The 18,792-nt window shown below is 41.0% G+C and overlaps 1 protein-coding gene across 1 annotated transcript in view; it reads left to right on the top strand.

Moving 5' to 3' along the window:
* LOC310986846 (polypeptide N-acetylgalactosaminyltransferase 18-like) overlaps window positions 1-18,792 on the top strand; it is a 166,956-nt gene that overhangs the window by 130,336 nt on the left and 17,828 nt on the right. The window contains exons 9-10 of the mRNA XM_083972940.1: window positions 4,275-4,370; window positions 16,968-17,135. Of these exons, the coding sequence (XP_083829066.1) occupies window positions 4,275-4,370; window positions 16,968-17,135 (264 nt within the window). The remainder of the gene's footprint in view (window positions 1-4,274; window positions 4,371-16,967; window positions 17,136-18,792) is intronic.

The following is an 18,792-nucleotide window of genomic DNA, read 5'->3' as shown; positions in this document are numbered from 1 at the left end:
AACCTGACGAAGGTCTCAGGACCGAAACGTTGTTCAGCTCAATAAATCTATGCAAGTGATGACAGTGTGCGGGAGCCTTTTCTTATGTTTCTCGACCACGCAGGTCTTCTCCAACGCACCTGTCCGTCTGTGCCGGTGTGCATAAGTTTCAACCTGACCATCTCACCTCTGACAGCACTAGATGTGTTTTTTTCTTTTTGTAATATTAAAAGGGGATATATTATGGAAATATCACTTTTTGAAGGCTCTTTGTTTGTCTTGCCTTCCGGCCCCTAAAATGTGAGAATTGATGAAAAAGAATCTGTAATTTTTCAGGCTCCCTAGGTTGAAATCCATGTGGTTTTACGAGTTGTTCCCTCAGTCGTCTTCCAGTGATGTAACTAGGTTTCGAATTTGCATAATCCCACCCCTACCTGGGACCGGTAGAGGGGGCGGGGCAAGCAGTGGTTAATTTGCATTTAAAGGGACAGGCACTGAAACCAGCCGTTCTGAACAGGGCAGTTTTGAGAGGATGAGAAGAGCTGTGATGTTTGATCCTTGGGGGATTTTGACCGAAGCGTGTCACAGACACGCCTTTAAGACACCTGGGAACTGTTTTAATTTGTGGAAAAGGGGCGTAATACGTCTCCTTTAAATTCATAATGTCAATGCTCCAGTAACAGTAGCACTGCTCCCACTGCTGAGATGCTTTGGCTGTAATTTATCTTTAAAATGTGCCCTCTTGACCCATTCTTGTAAATGTTTGAAGGAAGAATGACTAACAGAAGGAGTACATTGATTATTCTGTGTTGATTTACACATACTGGGTAATTACTATTCTCTGTGGAGTAGCTATTGCCAAATGTAACCTGCGGCGTAAAAAAAAAAAAAAAAAGAAAGAAAGAAAAGTGCATGTGCTTTTCCTTTTTGAAGTATTACTCTGCAGCTGCCAAAAGGAGTTGAAGGTTGGTGTAAAGTGTTTGTATGACTTTCTACTGGCAAGTAGTAATTAGCCTGCAGTGGTGCCATTTGTCTTCACTTTAACCACTCAACTAGAGCTGCATGCTGGACCACTCTGTCATAATTGAGTAATTAATAATGTAAAAGCATCGAGGAAAAGATGGAGAGGAGGAACAGATGCACGGAGGGGAGAGAGAGGGGAAAATGTGACACTAAACCAGTTTATGGTGGAATTACTGAGACTTTAACAACTCAAAAGTTGATGTGATTACTGTTTTTCAGTGATTTTTATAAATTGCTGCACTGGAACATGTTTCTTTTTTAGTGCAATCTTTGCTCCACACACCAGAACAAAGGAGAAATGTGTCTGTATAATAGCTCTTTATATAAAAAGTGTGTGTGGATGTGGATGTGGATGCCTTTGCTCACAAAACTCGAGATGACAGCAGCAACTGTCAGGTCGTCTCCTGTGGCCCTCGGGGCAAACGCTGCAGTCGCTCTTCCTTTAGAAGTCGACCTCAAAGCTACGAGCAGGAGATTATCACACTTGAGCAGGTGATTTGAGGCAAGTGAGTGAAGAGAGTGGGCAACCGGCCCTCACAGGTTTATTCCGCCCCAGCTAAATCCATCTGAGCACAGTGTTTTTAGTTTTTTAAGCTCTGCGGGCTGGCTGAGTGAAACTCTGCCAACTAAAACAAAAAACTGTTTTGGCTTTTAGATTAAAGCAGAATAAACTCTGAGTTTTTATCCTGAACACAGAGGTGACTTGTACAAACTTAGAAACAGAAGTTAAAGCTGAGCGTCTAATGAGCAGTTTGCTTAACTTGAAATGACTACTGCCGCATTTCCACTACTGTATGTGGTACCACCTGGACTCAGCATTTTTTGCATTTCTATCAGGTCAAAGTACCTTGAATCTGGTTCTTGGTACTATTTGTTTAGTAACTGGTCGACTGAGGCTCCAAAACAGATGAAGAGGTACTAAAAGGTGACGTGTAAACACTGCAGACCACTGATTGGTCAGAGAGTTGTCACTGCATCACTGCATCATCAATGCACGGCATGCACGAATATCCTGCACGGGTAAAAGTTTTTTAAATTCCCGCTGTAGGATTCAAGAATTCAAGGATTTTTATTGTTGTTTTCATTGTTTATGTATTCTTTATTTATTCTTTATTTATTTATACCTTTATTTAAACTAATTTGCAATATAACCAAGACAAAACACAAAACATTTGAGGACAAGACATAACACAATTGAGACATACAAGCATGTCCGAAATACGAAATACATTGTGCATTTACATCCACAAGAGGATGAAATGTTGTTTCTCAATCAGTGAAACATAATCAAAAAACTTAAATCAGAATAATAAATACTATAATGAATGTAAGCGTGAACATCATAAGAGACTAAAGAAGTAAAAATAAAATCCATTCTCTCAGTGCATCACTTCACTACAGGTTTCTTGACAGATGCCTGGCTGCCGATGGTGTATATGGGAAGAGGGGACAATCCATTCATGGTGTTTTATGCCACTGTTATGTTTTGCCAATAGTAGAAAAATAGCGGGAAAAATAACTGTTTAGATTCCCAACATGTGCTCAATTTATCCAAATTACACTTTTGTGGGAATTTGCTCTGACTTTTTCGGCGATGTGAAGAGCTGCCCTGTGGAACCGGCCGGCCGGGACCAGCCGGTCATCTCAGAGGCGAGCAGCCGGTGTCCTGAGGTGATCGGCTGGCGGCCACATTAGTTTGTTTGAATCAAAGTGAAGCTTCATGTTTGTACTGGCTCCTAGTGTACACATATCACCACATTTCAATAAGTGAATGTTTTAAAATGAACAGACAAGTCTATATTAAATTGCATTTACGACCAGCTACTCTAAAGGCGGTACTATTCTGTAATGGAAGAACAGTACCAGACCTGAGTCGAGTGGAAACAGGCCTAACTCTATCCAAAATGATCAATACCTCTTATTCACTCTACTTATTTGTTATTTATGAATTTCTATCGATTATATGTTCAACCAAAGTGATACGCTGATTAGCTGTAGCTGTTTCTAACTGTTAGAGACTATAGTTGCGGCCTCCCATTCCCTGTATTGCTGACATACGTATACTAAACACTTTCCAACTCCAGCTCCTAACTGAGACTGATGTTGATTTTTTCATCACACCCTCAGAAAGCAAGTGAATAAGTAATTTTCAACTTCAGCTGAACCATTCTTTCAAAGAGATCAAAATTAAACAGTAGAGATCTGCTGGTTGCTACTGTCTGCACCACAGAGCTTTTGTTGAAGCCCTTAACAAGAGAAAATAACTGAATTATAACGTGAAGATGAGCTGTTTTTTAACTTCCCGATGTTTTTGTGATGAAGTTTACAAAAGGCTCAGCAGCTTTGACGGCTTGAAAACTGCATTAAGTGAAGAAAACAGTTTGTTAAATAACAAAACAAATGGCAAAAGCTGTAGTTACACAACTGTGTGTGTTTCTTTACTGTGATTGAATCATTCAAGTCAAACATGGTTAGTGGCTGCAAGTGAATGCAAAATATTTTAGTTGTCATTGCAAAAGGCATGTGGAGGAAAGATTTGTAGCCTGTGGTAAAAAATATGACTTTTGATCGTTTATGAAAGGTTTTAGGCCAGTGGCTCCCAACCTTTTTTGGCTCGTGACCCCATTTTAACATCACAAATTTCTGTATATCCAATTGTAACATCAATTAAGATGTGACAGCTCAATTATTTTTATATGCTGCATTTTATTTGAACTCGATTTATATTTGAGAAAGTGAAAGTATAGAATACAGTTGTTTAAGATTGTGTTTGTTGTTTTAATCATAATTTTAAAAAGAATAATAATCAGTTAAAAAGATAATTTATCAGTAATTTTTTTTAATCAAATACTAGACATTTCAGGCGACCCCATTTGAATTCCAGGCGACCCCACACGGGGTCCCGACCCCAAGGCTGAAAAACACTGGTTTAGGCTAAACGTCTTTCCTGCAACCAGTTGATGGTCAGTTTAGAGCTGTTTATTCTGACTCACTAGGGTGATAATTAAATGGAGCATTATTATTGTCTCTAGGCCTTTAGTCTGATTATAAACAGAATATTTGGCACAATGTAAATGCATCGCGTTTGACCAAGACATCTGACTCTTTTTTTTCTGTTTTCTGTATGTGTTCCACTATCATTGTTCATTTATGCCAGTTAAAACCAATCTGCATATAGTTTTATCATAATTACTTTTGCTACAAATTACAAATAAATGAAATCACTCCTCATTCCCTTTCTCTTCTCTTCTCTTTCATGTTTCTCTCTGCAGTTGAAGAACAGTCTCAGAGACGACCTGTGTTTGGACCAGGGACCTGACACCGACAACGTCCCCATCATGTATCTCTGTCATGGTATGACACCACAGGTCAGTCGATGGACTCGCACTTATTTGTTGCTGTTTTATCTCTTCAAAGACACACTCACACACACACAAAGCAGACACAGAGATCTCTTCAGAGACCATCGTAGAGAGGGTTGTGTGATAACTCTTTATTCTCTGCACAACAACAAAGGCTTCAGAGATTAAAAATACACTTTGAACACTTATCCACAAATTAACACGACTAGGCAGCACAGAGCGACTCTAACCTCTCATAAAGACGCTACCACCATCGATAGCATCGGTTTTATCAGACGTGGACCAAAGTTTTCGCTCGTCTCCCAACTGGCCTCAGGAGGGAGTTTGATTTACCAGCTGGCTCTGAGAAAGACGGAGAGTCTGCAGGATCTGAATGTGGTTAAAGTTGGCAGGTAAGAGATGGTGACAGACAGATGGTAGGTCCAATCATCTGCCAGGTTTTTTTTATTGAAAGCACCTGCCACTTACCAAACAGTTTCCAAACAACGTCTTCCCAGATGGTTCCCTGTACCAAACAATTAGGACATTACGAGCACCATTATTAAATCTGCTTGAATAGATTTTTTGTTGTTTTTTATTTATTTTTTGGCTTTTTTGGGGGGGATTCTGCTTCTTTTTCAAACCGAAAACAACATTAGTCTTTGTTGTCTGATTAATTAAATTCCATTACACCTGCCTTTCACTCTATAAACTCCAGGTTAGGTAATATCTGGCTTTTTAGCTGCTAAATCCACTGTGTTCACCAGCAAGGTGCTAATTTACTTCGTCTGTTGTTTGGACCAATGCAGGTCGAGTTAAACTGAGTTGACCAGAAAAACAAAACTAAAAGAGCTAAAAGATGCTAAAATGTTACATGGACCTAAAAGAAATGCATAGTTGAAGATCGTTTCCTGTAGCTCCACATTACCCATCGTCATTAGATCCATTATTTATGTAAAAAAGTATTGGTTTATGCAGCTTTAAACATTCCCATTTCTGTGCAAGTCAGTTGAACAGAGTTGTTTTCATGAAATGTGGCGCCTCTCTGCTCGTATGAGAGCATCAGTAAAGTTGAGCTGCATAAAGAAGTCACACTTCCAGTGAGTAAGGTTCCTAATTAAAACAGAGATGTGGAGGAAAATGTTGGCATAATAACTAATTCATCACTGCGCTATAATAATGCTGCTTTATCATGTGGTTGTGAAATGAAACTTTTTAGCTCTGCAGCAGGAACTCTATAAAAGTCGTCACAGAGGCCAATCAACGGCTCCATCAGCCCACTCCAGATTTAAGGTCCTTTCAATAAAGAGCCAGTAAAGGCAGCACTTATTTCCCCCTGTAATGGAGGAACTGAAAAAAAAAGAAAACACTTTAAACAGTATGGCAGAGCGACTCCATATTTCCACTTCTCACCTCCGTGATATGCTCTGCTGCTTGACAAAATAAAAAAATAAAAAATTCAGATGAGTTAACAATGTGCATTATATCCCATCGACCATTGAAGAGGTGTTGCATAATCAGAACTGGACTCTGTTAAAATACCGAGCCTGGCATTCAGAGGAGCTTTCTGTGTGAGGACGCTCCGAGCTTTCGCCTCCATTGTCTGTAAAGTTAATAGCTTTGACCGGCGGAGCCTGGATGTCAGAAACATTCAACTCTCTATCTCGGTCAAACTCAGCATCAGCTGCTTAAAACAGCTGCGTTGGCGTTTCTACGTCTCTCCTGTCTTGTTGCCTTTTCACATTTTCTCCCTCCTGCAGACAGCAGCATCAGCAGGTGCCGATAAAGAGATGGAGCTGTGTTTGTAGATTTAAAAAAAAATTATTATTATCATCTCCCCTCGCTGTTTTCACACTGTCAACACACGAAACGGAGACAACTAAGGGCACCACACGGGGTCATAAGATAATTTTCTCCACAGTAATAAGCTTGTTTAAGAGTTGCTTTAGAGGTAAATTCATGCAAAACCGCTGATGCTCGTTCCTGTCAGAGGCAGTTTTCCAGCAAGCAGTCTCTGCATTTGCCTCTAAAACAACTCTGTCTCGTTACGTTCTGTTATTATCTCATAGTGTGGTGAATGTGCAGGTCACAACTTGTCCACCAGAGCGTTTTTGAGTTGTTGGATTGTGTATTTGATGAGTTTGATGAGGGAAACCAAGAAATCCCATTAGCCTCCGTAGCAACGTAGCTCTGATCAGCTCGCGGCTCTGCTCCGCCGTTCTAAAAACAGCTTGCACCGACAATTAAAGGTAACAAACCTACTGCTATGACTATAGGGATTATAGCAATGGGCCAATTTGTCAAAATGTTGAACTATCCCTTTAAATTGGGCACAAAGCGTACAGGACACATGGTGAAATATTTCCATACAGGCAGAAAGGAGTCACTCTGAGGCCGAGCGAAAGTGAAGTTTTATTCTCCTCCATTATTCACTGGTTGTGTCACATTTTAAGACACAAGTGAGTTCAAAGCCGAAGAAACGTGTTCCTCTCCACTTGAAGTGATCGTAACCAAACATTTAACCGCAACAGAGATATTTTGAGGCACTGAAGGCAGAGCAAATGAAGAGATCATTTGTGCTCGCTCATATTTATGGAGAAATTTTGGCTTGGCAAAAAATAAAAAATGACTTTAGCAAACCGTAATTCACCCGCAGCACTGCAACACAGAGGTATTTTTTGGGGGGCGGGGACGGGGGGACTTTACCAGTAACAGAATATCATTACACAGCAGCACAGAACCAGCAAGAGGGAAATAATCACTTTACAGACTCCAGATATTTGGAGAAGCATCTACATCTACATACATTACACTGAAACAGAAGTTATTATCTGTCCTGTACTTGCTGCAGTAATCAGAGAGGGATTAGTGAATCTTAATGGATAAATGTATAATCTCTCGCTGTTAATGGACATTTCTCACACATAAACGGTCACATCCCCCGCACACACCATAGCTCTGATGAATTTGAGAAAAAGAAAAAAAAGAAAACTTATAGCGGGCCCCCTCTTTCCAACCACGGAGACTGCTCGACTGAATTTAGACTTTCTGGTGAATGCCAAAGAGATTCCTTGTTTAAGAGGCATCAGCCTTAGGATGCAGAGCGAAAAGCAGCAGGAGCCATTTCATAGCCAACATCAAAGACCCAAGTATTCCTCTGGTCTTCTATCATGCCTTTATCGCTTTTCATTCTTTATTCTTTATTCATGTGGAGTATCTTTTGTAATGTTATTCCCCCAAGACCCCCTTATTCCCCTTTCAGATCCTTTTATTCTGATTCATCCGATCCTTTAGATTACCTCTGAGTCCTCTTCCTTCTGAGCAGAATCACTTCATTCCTGTGTGTGTCCGACAGAATGAATGGATGTGGCTGTGAATACCTGATGATACCGCTGAATGTCAGCCATGCATAGCGTTCCTCAATTTCCTCTGCAGCCACTTGACACAGATGAAGGGATGCAGCAGCAGCAGCAGCAGCAGCAGCAGATGAGGGCGAGATGGAGAGAGTGAGATGGACAGATAGAGGACGAGATGACGCCATCAGTTGATAGATGCAAATCTATGGTGATGAGGAGAGTTGTTTTTTTAACATGGATGTTGTGTGAACTCTGATTTGTCAGTGTAGGAGCAAAACATTGAAGGATTCATGTTGCATGTGACGATGTGACAGTGATACGTTCAAAGAGCAGTGGGAGGTGAAGTTAAACATCAGATACCTGCTGCTGCTGTTGGTGTTTTTAACAAAGTTTACATCACAACACAGCATAGACAGTGTAGTGTTATAGTGTTTTTCTAGTTTTGTTAACCACTCGACAAGCTTTGCAACACTCACACAATCGTACATCACACCTGGTCACTGATGCAACGAAGACGGGCCGATGTAGCCAGCGGCTGTGTGATCGAACCATTGCAGTAGTAACTGGGTATCTCTAGTATTTATATATATTTATATACGGTTATATAAACTGTTGCTCATAAAGTTGGAACCATTTTGTTTTTCAGACACATTTCTCTTTTTATTCCTATTATAAAAGTTAATTGTGGTTTAATTTTCATATGTTTTGGTAGAGACTGATCAATTTTGTTTTGAGACAGATATACACTTTATCTATCAAGAATAAATCACATTGTCACATTAATTTCATGAGAAGTGGTAAAAATATACAGTATACATATTTTATTCCAACTTAACCAGCAAACATGTATTGCTAGATTATTATTAATTTATTAAATCACATTTAAGACGCATTTTAATGTGGTTCTGTGAAACTAGCTGAAGTTGTCTGTTGCATTGATTAGTTCAGTCCTGCACTGAAGAGGATTCGATGCACAGTCCTGGGGTCTTTCTGGGTGGAGTTTGCACGTCTTCCCTGTGCCTGTATGGGCACTCTTCAGTTTATAACAGAAGAATTCACACTATATTTACATTAATTATGAGTTGTTGGCTGTTCACGACTCTACATGTCTTTGCATTTGAAGAAAAATCAATACCCATAAGCCCAGAACCTGTTACTATATCAAAAAAATGAAAATTTGGGTCTTGCAATAATAAACTACTTCAAAATCAGCGTCTTATCTGCAGAGGACTGATTGGCTATCGGGACACTGGAGACACAACAGTCAACAAATCCAACAACAACAACCTCAGACATGTGAGCGAAGTGATTACAGAAAAAAAAACTAAATAAAAATCAAACTGGTCCAAGTCATTTCAGGCCAGTTCAGAAGGTGTGAAAAACATCATCAATTCAACAGAGTGATGAGTAATTGAAGTGGAAATTAAGCAGGTAATAGAAACCTGATCCGTGCCTCAATATTGGTGTAGCCCTGCTAAGAAGATTGGTTTGTAGCTCGATCAATAGGGTTTGAAAATTAGCCCTTTGAGGCTATTTACCAGGGCAGAACTCCCAACTGTGTGTGTGTGTGTGTGTGTAAATCTCTCAGCTCCGTCTCTGTGAGGACCTGTCTGAGTTTTCTCACTCTCACTTCGTCATGAGGCTGTTTTTATGATTTTTAAAGTTCAGGCTTGTCACACGTTGTAAAATGTTACAGTAACAGTTCCAACAAATATAGTGAAGTGAATGTGCAAGTGTGTGCACTGGCATACTCGCGTGTGTGTGCATGTATGTGTGTGTGTGTGTGGGCGGATGTGTGGGTGTCTACAAAGGAAAATTACAGGATATTGAACTTGTAAGTTCAGGCAGAAATGAAGAAGCAGCAGGAACTCTTGTAGCAGACTCTGATGTTTGTAAGAGGCTGCGTGGGGAAAGACACAGAGACAGAAACAGAAGCAGAAGCGGCTCTTGATAAAGAAAAAACCAAGTAACAGAACGAGTCAAATCAAAGATTAAACTTTGAAACAAAGCTTTACCACTTGGGGGGGGAAAAGCTTTTCCTGCAGCCACGGCTTTTCTCTTACTGAAGCGACTTTAGAAGACATTGATTTATCATTTTAAGGAGAAGTTGTTGGTGTATTAATGATTAAAAGTAGTTTTTTCACCAGAGAGTCAGTTTGATACAATGAAAACTCAAACCAATTATCAGACTCAAAAAAAACTTCTTTACAAAGAGTGTGCGTGTGCGTGCGTGTGTCAGAGATATACAATCACAACCTCCCTGTGGGATCAAACGCTATCACACTTATTGCAAAACTTAAAAATTACATTGGCTTCACAACTACAGTCATTAATCGGCCGCGGTCATAAAGTGCAGATGTGGTTCTGGTCGTTGTCGGACCACAGTGATCACCAGACTGATCAGTGTACACTTTAATAATGAGCTGCCTCTCTTTCTCTGTGTATGTATGAGTGTGTGTGTGTGTGTGTGTGTGTGTGTGTGTGTGTGTGTGTGTGTGTGTGTGTGTGTGTGTGTGTGTGTGTGTGTGTGTGTGTGTGTGTGTGTGTGTGTGTGTGTGTGTGTGTGTGTGTGTGTGCAGGTTTTTGTAGTCAGTTCGTTACCTGCTGTATCTATAAATACCAGCAGCAGCTTCTCTGGAGTTAACCTCATTGTGCTGCTCCCTCTCTTAAACGCTCCTCCTCTGCCTCTGTCTGCTCCACTCGTCTGGATGATCCTTTTCATTATGTACTGAGACAGTTTTGCAGCTGCTGTGTGTGTGTATGCATGTGTGTGTGTATGCATGAATGTGTGTGTATGCATGAATGTGTGTGTGCATGTGTGTGTTGTCGTTGCGCCACCAGAGCAGATGGCTGAGGGAAACACCAGTGATTAGCCTGGCTGACTACATATCTTGCTGACAGTAATAAGCTCACCAGGAGCCGCGCTCAGAACAAAGTCACATTCGTACTGGAACAAAAAAAAATCAAATCAAATCAAATGAAAAGGCGTCCAGGTAGGAAACAAATGGGTCTGTCTGTCAGAGCTCAGAGCTTCACTGTTATTGAAGAACCAATTAAAAAACGGACAGAAAAATGATGCAGTTTACAAAGTTTGTGCTTTGAATTTTTATTTAAAATGCCTTTTGAAAACTTTTGAGAACAAGTTTGAGATCTGATCCTCACCCAGTTAAGCAGAATTTGTAATTTTCTTGCTCTGACTTTTCTTCTGTGATTTCCAGTTGTTGATATTTCAAAGAGATTCATATTCTCACTCTTACTGTAGCGTCGCTGCATCTTCAGGACAGATTAGAGACAACACAGGGATCAGAGAGTGATGAGACGGGCCAGCGCTGGTTGGTTGGCGTGCCACAATTAACACTTGTGTCCATTTCATTTAAAGGAGAATTCCGTCCATTTTTGACCCCTAAATTGTTGTCCTGATGGTCACCCAGTGTTGGGGGGAGCAAAAAACGTGACTAAAATTATTGCAGGCAAACCGGAGTTACACCATCAAATCAAATATCTATGGTAGCCTACATGGCTGGAATCCATACGAGACACCACTGAACTCATGTAGTGTACAGTATAAACAGTATAAACTTTGTGTTTTTGCTTGTAGTCACTCACCTCAGACAGCCTAACTCTGAAACATCCTGGAAAGACATTACTATTCGATCGCAGAGCGTCTGCTCTCCCCGCCACAGAAACAAACACTTTTTCCTTGTTGTGATGATTTCTTTACAAAAATAAACGGTCGGAGATATTTTGGACATTACCACTGCACTGCTCCACCGTTTATTTTTGTAAAGAAATCATCACAACAAGGAAAAAGTGTTTGTTTCTGTGGCAGGGAGAGAAGGCGCTCTGCGATCGGATAGTAATGTTAGGCTATCTGAGGTGAGTCACTACATGTAAAACACAAAGTTTACTGTTTATACTGTACACTATATGAGTTCAGTGGTGTGTCATAAGGATTCCAGTCATGTACCATAGATATTTGATTGTTTTTTGAGTGTTTGTTGTGGTTGAAAAATTGCCTCCATAGTTTAGCGTTGTGGCTATCCCTAGCGCCGGGTAGCCATGTAACTCCGGTTTGCCTGGATCAATTTTAGTCGCGTTTTTTGCTCCCCCCAACACTGGGTGACCATCAGGAAAACAATTTAGGAGTCAAAAATGGCCAGAATTATCCTTTAAGAGGCAAAACTTGGGGACCCCAAAGGCAACATGAGGCCCCTGATGGCCCCTAATTTTGACACATTTTGCCCCTAAAACTATCTGCAATCTCTGCTGCTATCCGTGAGGCATTCAGGGAACATCTGTAAAGTGTTGCCTCTACAGATAGTGTGCAAGTGTTGCCTTCAGGGGACATCAGTGAATTGTAGCATTCTTCAATGGGCTTCTTTTCCTCCACCACAGAGTCCAGGGTTGTCATTGTTTTACTCGTATGTATGAGTACGAACTCTGTCACACACTTAATTAATCCTCATGATGGATTAAGATGAGAATGAGAGAAAGACTTTGTCATTGTAGCTGTTACGAGACCAGCAGCAATAATAATATATAACCTATGTTTGAAAAAATAAGATATAAGATAAGACAGAATTTTGTAATGTATTGCCTTGTTGTGTTAAAGATCTTGTTAAGTCCGATTATCAGACTGTTTTCACTTCATTTTAAGGCAGCACCCCAGTTTTTAACAAGTACAAATTAAAATTCAAGTCTGGTCGTCACCACTTAATTACTCCGCTGTTGGAGAGCTTTGTCTCTTGAACATGAACACACACATTTATGGGCACTTTTTGAAATGACTGCTGCTCTCATTTTTCATGGGATGAGAGTTTTTGGCAACCTCCTGACCGTTCTGCCAACATCATCATCATCATCGTCTTCAGGCCAAATTTTCTACTTGTGCAAAAGAAAATATTTAAAAATCCAACGGGCTGAAGGCCAAAGTGATTTTACTGACACAGGGTCTTCAAAACGTGTCGATATCTAGTTTATCAGAATGAAATGAGAGCTGCAGCTTCTAGGAGCCGCTAAGCTTCATCTTGTTTAGCTGCTGCTGATGGTAAAACTATGAAGCTGCTTTACCCACACAGCGTTAACCTGCTGTTGACTGTGGACGGCTTTTGTCTCATGTGTCACACAGATTAAGGGTGTCCTCAGACCTGGCTCGTTTGGAGCAGTTGTTCCAAAACAGAGAGCGTTTAACCCAAAAGATGAGTTAGTTTGGGCAAATGTCAACACAGCAAACTCGCTCGGATTGGTGATAAAACAAGTGGGAACCGGCACAAAACGCGACACGGTGCTGATTTTATTTTTTTATTACAGATCCCTACTAGCTGATACCGTAGCGGTCAGCTGATCTTCCTGGGGTCCCCACGAAAGATACATAAGCATACGTACTGTACATATTAGCATTCAATAAATGTATAAAAACCTAGAAGCCAGAATTTAATCCATCAGCAAAACAATCGAAAAAGAACAAAAAACACAAAACAATCAAAGAGAAAAACAATTAACTTAACAAAAAGCTAAGAAATCAGTTCCCAATGTCGTAATCAATTTACATTTTCAAATAAAGTTTAAGTTTCTATTTTAAGACTGATTTGTTGTGCTTGCTACAGCGGAGATATGGAGGGCCAAGGGCCGAGGTCAGGCCGATAATATACTGTAGCCCATACAACTGACTCAGATCTGGTCGGGTCCAGGCTTCAACCCAAGGTCGAGTTTTAATTTTCAGGGCCGTGGAGACATCTATTCCATGTTTTTTTGTTTTTCGTGAGGAACCTCCTTCTCCTTCCTGGTGAGATTTCTGACCAATGACAGAACAGTTGGTTCACACATGGCATTTGTTTTCAACTTTGGACCTCTTGAGACTGTTACCATGTAAAAACACAAACGACCAAATAGAAAAATGCAACAATTGCATCATTTTCGCCCTGAGAATCAGAACAGAGCAAACGAGCCACAGGTCTGAACACGCCCTACATCACCCAAGTGCGCCGTCTTCTGCCTTCCCAACTTCCCTCAGATCAAAATGTCATCTTCTGGAAAAAAAAAAGAAGGTGATGTTAAAAAAGGACGAGCTTTACAGGCGGTCTCTTGTCCACACTTGTTAATGTGTACATCTGTCGGGGGAGATTGCTGTCTGTCTAGCGCGGCGGCGGCGCTGTGCTAATCCTTCTATTAGAGGTTTTAAGAAGCCGTGACAGGAGAGGAGATAGCATTAAGCCCCTCTGTCGGGAGCAGAGCACCAATCTATTGACAGATGCGAGCTTAATCACTCGTATTAGCGAGCATGCACATACACAGAAAAACAGATTGCTCACGCAGAAGCTTTCACACACACACTCCAACGCTTAATGCACACACATGCACACATCAGTCTGCGCTTGTATGTGTGTGTGTTTTTTTTATTTATTTAAACAGCGGCTTAAAAGCTCTGCAGCGACGGCGGCGGCGGTTTCACAGTCAGATAATGGCTCCTATCTGGAAATGTCCTGTTTCTGCAAGACGGTCATCTTTCTCATCAATTACCTCCTCTGGGCCTCCTCACACTTCCACTAAAAAAAAATAAAAAATAACACACTCACTCACTCACTCACTCACTCACAAGAGTCGGAGCTGTTTCCATTTGTGCAGCTTCTTGTGCTTCCTCTTCTGTTTCAGCCTTGATCTCAACTTTCTTTCAGTCTTGTTTTGATTTCACTTCACTTCACGACCTTGATCCTTCTCATTTGCTTTACCCGTGTCACAGTCGTCTGTGATTCTTTGTCTCATCTTTTCTCTTCCTCCGTCACACTCGGGAGGGAAATGCATGTCTCACTTTACGTTTTTTTTTTTCAATTTTCCAACTACTTTAGGTGCATTTGATTCACCTCACTAGACATTATTTGCAAGGTTTCAAAACTGGGCCAACATTTGCATTCATTACCATGTGTTTTGTGTTTTATTTTTTATTATTTATTATTTGTTTCTTCAGGTATGCAAAGTTTCCACAGCTAATATTTAGCCAGCCTCGTCCCTGACCTCTCTTTCCCTCCGTCGTCCCCTGTGAACTGAATATTTCTGGCTTTTCTCTTTAATTAGATCAGTTACAGGCGGCTCTGTTTACCTTTTTTACTTCATGAACCAGTCACAGAATGTGACATGGTGAATTTTACAGGTTAGGTAAAAGAAAGTTCACTAAACCATTTATGAATATGTATTGACAACAGTGTGGCATTTCCAAAAGGTTCGGAAATTAATTAGCATGGAAATAAGACTCATAATCAAACATGAATCTGTCACAAAAGTCCTTTTTACACAGCATGATCTACTCAGTTAAAGAGGCTAAAATCACCAATTATGTAAATTCAGCATCACATGTTTAAACACATCCTGAAACAGCTCTCAGAGCGCAGTTCCACGTAATTCCTGTAAAAATAAAAAAATAAAAAAAAGGCCCTATGCCAAGGCCCCCAAATAGCATTAGCTGACAGTTAATGACGTCATTATTTATATTTTGACTGGCAGGCAATTAGAAAGATGAGCATAATGTTTCAATTTCTTATATTATTATAAATTATATTTTATAATAATGCTCAAAATATAATGATTTGAATTTATTTTGTGATTTACATTTGTTCTCATCTTACCTCCAATCTGGCCCCCACTTTGAAAACCTAGATTATTATCAAAACAGTATTGCTAGCAGTGGCTAACGGCCCATTTCTTGTAGTGCATGTTTTGCTAGCAGTGGCTAACTCGTTTCTTTTTGTGCATGTTACAAGTTTTTGTTCGAAGTTTTTACGGCCTTTTGTGAAACATTGTAAATTGTTTGCACTTAAAGCAATACTTACCGATCTGGCATTTCACTCAGCACAGCACAAACATTTGAAAATCAACAGCTCCACCTCCCTCACAAGTCCCACCCACCTCTCACTCCTGCCGCATCTCCACGAGCCCCCTCCCTCCCTGCGGCATGCGTTGGCTTGGCAACGGTAAACAGAACAGGAACGCGAGTGAAACGGGAACAACACAAACAAACACAACACCGGAGTTTTAAACCGTATAAACGGACTCAGTGATGATGACTGATGAGTTTTATAATAAACTGTTGTTAGCCTACTGCTACTGGAGACGCAGGGGAAGTGATTGTTACAGATTACAGTTCTCAACGAGCCGGGCTGGCGGCCGGACCAGCGCCACCTGATGCTCTGGTTCAGGCCGAAAATAAATGCAGACCGAGCCGAGTCGAGCCGCGCCGGTCCGGAGTTCAACCGGGTCCGGACCGCTGAGAACTCACAGAGCTAAGGGAGCTAACAATAGCCTAGCCCCCTAGCCGTTAGCACTGGATGCTTTATAGACACATGTGACTTCCTGTACTCGGGGCTGATCACTATCAACGTTACAATATCAGACATGAAACTCCGCGACCAGCTGCGGCTGCAGCTATTGGTCTTTTAAAAAACTATTTATTTCCAAAAACCTTCTTTCTAGTGTGTGTTGTGACTCTAGTCTCCTCTGCTCTCTGTGTCCTGCTACTGCTCTGTCAATAAGCGTTCTTCCTGGTCGGGAGGGGGGAGAGGAGGAGAGGGGTGCACAAAGTGATTACATATTAAGTAGGTTCGGTCGCTCGTCAAATCTTATTAATCGGACCGAATAATATTATTGGTCAGACTTTTCTCAGAATTATATGAGAATGAAAAAATGATGAGTTTTTAACCCTGTTGGCTTTCTCTTACATTTTAATGTATCATCAGATTATTAATAGCATTTTAACTTAGACAAAGGAATGTGCAAAAGTTCCAGAAAGGTAAGTATTGCTTTAAAATCAAACATCTACAAGCATGACATCACTGTGTTTTCATTTCATTATATATACTGTAGATATGTACAGTATATATGATAAATTCAACAAACTATTTTAATTGGATTCAAAATTAGGAACAGCCTCTAGTGCAGGATAAGTCATCAAACGTCTGAAATCGTTTTACAGGAAGAGAAAATCCATCAATTTATGATGTAAAAATACTCTGATAATTACTTTTTTTGACACAAATTTGGCAAATATCAGCAGATTAATGATTAATTAACATGTGTAAACAGGATTAAAACTAAGAAAATACATTTTCGATTACATGGGGTCTTAACGAAGCCAACAACAGCCGGCGGTCTTGTGCCTAATGTAATGATGGTGTTGAGCAGCTGAGGAGGATTCACTGCCTGGAGGTGTGTTCAGAGCCCGTCATTATTAAACCTTACTCTCCCCCCTTTCCCTCCGTCCTGTCTCTGTGTCTCCCAGCAGAACGTGTACTACACCAGCTCCCAGCAGCTCCACCTCGGCGTGCTGAGTCCCACCATCGACGACGACGACAACAAGTGTCTGGTGGACGTGAACAGCCGACCCAGGCTGCTGGAGTGCAGCTACGCCGCCACCAAGCACATGAAGCTCACCTGGATATTCGCTCAGGTAAAAAAAAACTCAGTTGTCCGACAGACACTAAACGCACCAGACAGAGAGACTTAAAAGGATAGTTCACCCAAAATTCAAATTTCACTCATTATCTACTCACCCTCATGTGGACTAAGGGCTATGGGAGAAGTTTCAGAGTCCTCCGTGGCTTCTCTGAGTTACAGGGGGTCTCGGCGCAGCACTGCATGTCCATATGACGGTTGCGAACGGAGCTCACTTTTCTTCGTCCAAAAAGACACACCAAAAAACATCCAAACACCTCCATAGTGCTCTCTGTAATGTCCCTCTTGTATTGAAGCCCCGACATGAGAAATTGTTCCGAACAAGATTAAACAAGTCTATATTTTAAGCTTGTTTGTAGCGGAAGCTCCCAGCACTGTCCGTCCAAATCTCGCGCGATTTGCATTGACACTCAGTTCATGGCTCCGCAAATCGCGCAAGATTCCGGCAGAGCAACGCTGGGAGCTTCCACTACAAACAAGCTTAAAACATAGACTTATTTAATTTTTTTCTGAACAATTTCTCATGTTGGGGCTTCAATACAAGAGGGACATTACAGACGAGCACTATGGAGATATTTGGATGTTTTTTTGGACGAAGAAAAGTGAGCTCCGTTCGCAACCGTCATATGGACATGCAGTGCTGCACGGAGCCCCGCTGCTGTAACTCCGAGAAGGCACGGAGGACTCTGAAACTTCTCCCAGCCCTTAGTTGACATAAAGGATGAGTAGATAATGAGTGAAATTTGAATTTTGGGTGAACTGTCCCAAACTCCTTTGCCATTGATCTCACTGGTTTATTAACTGACACGCTGTTTGTTGCTGCTGTTTATAATTGAGCGGGTTTTCCCTGATCCTTCCTCTCCACCTCTGTTTCTTCTCTGACTGTTAACAGGCAACTTTTTTCCGGTTTTGTTCAAACAAGGATCATTCTTCCATTATTATTATTATATGCGATGGGCATTTTAACAGCTACTCAGGTTGGATAATGAGCTTTCACGCAACCACAGTTTCTGACTTTCAACAACCCTCCGTCTCATTTTTAATCCTCACACTTTTAATGTTGTCTTAAATGTGACAGATAAGTGGAGGGAGCTGTATAATTAGTGTAAAGAAGACGCTACTGTTGTATTCATGCCCCTGGCTTCTGTGACTCTGTGTTTGAGCTGTTTTTGTTTCTAGACATCACACTGAATAAGGAGCTTATTTAAATATTAAAATTAAATAACATTCACGCCGGTCCTCCTCTCTCCCTCAGAGAACAATACCTCTGCATATTTCTGCTCTCCAGTTTCCCCTCGGTCTCTCTAGCTACTGGCCACACTGGCGGGGGATCTGCCTCTAATTAGCACCGACCAGAATCAGAAATCTCACATCTAACTTATGTCAGAAGTCGTAGGGATGAGACCCATTAGGCACGAGTCTCATGAAAAGAGAACTCCGGTTTCTTCGTCAAAAAGTTTTGGCAGAGAAGTCAAATAAGGCCTGAGATTAAACCTACAGGGGTTTCATTTCTTTCTTTCTTTCTTTTTTTTTTCGAAGTGAGAAAATGAAATGTGAGCCGTGTGACAGATTCAAGAGGGAGAGAGGGCGCTGTGAATTAAAAACGGTTTAACATTTAACATTTGATCTCATTTCTTCCTCTGTCAGACGTT

The sequence above is a fragment of the Trachurus trachurus genome (genome assembly GCF_905171665.1).
Source record: "Trachurus trachurus genome assembly, chromosome: 6".
NCBI lineage: Eukaryota > Metazoa > Chordata > Actinopteri > Carangiformes > Carangidae > Trachurus > Trachurus trachurus.
Note: the sequence above shows the minus strand (reverse complement) of the source record. Positions and strands in the feature narration are given on the sequence as shown.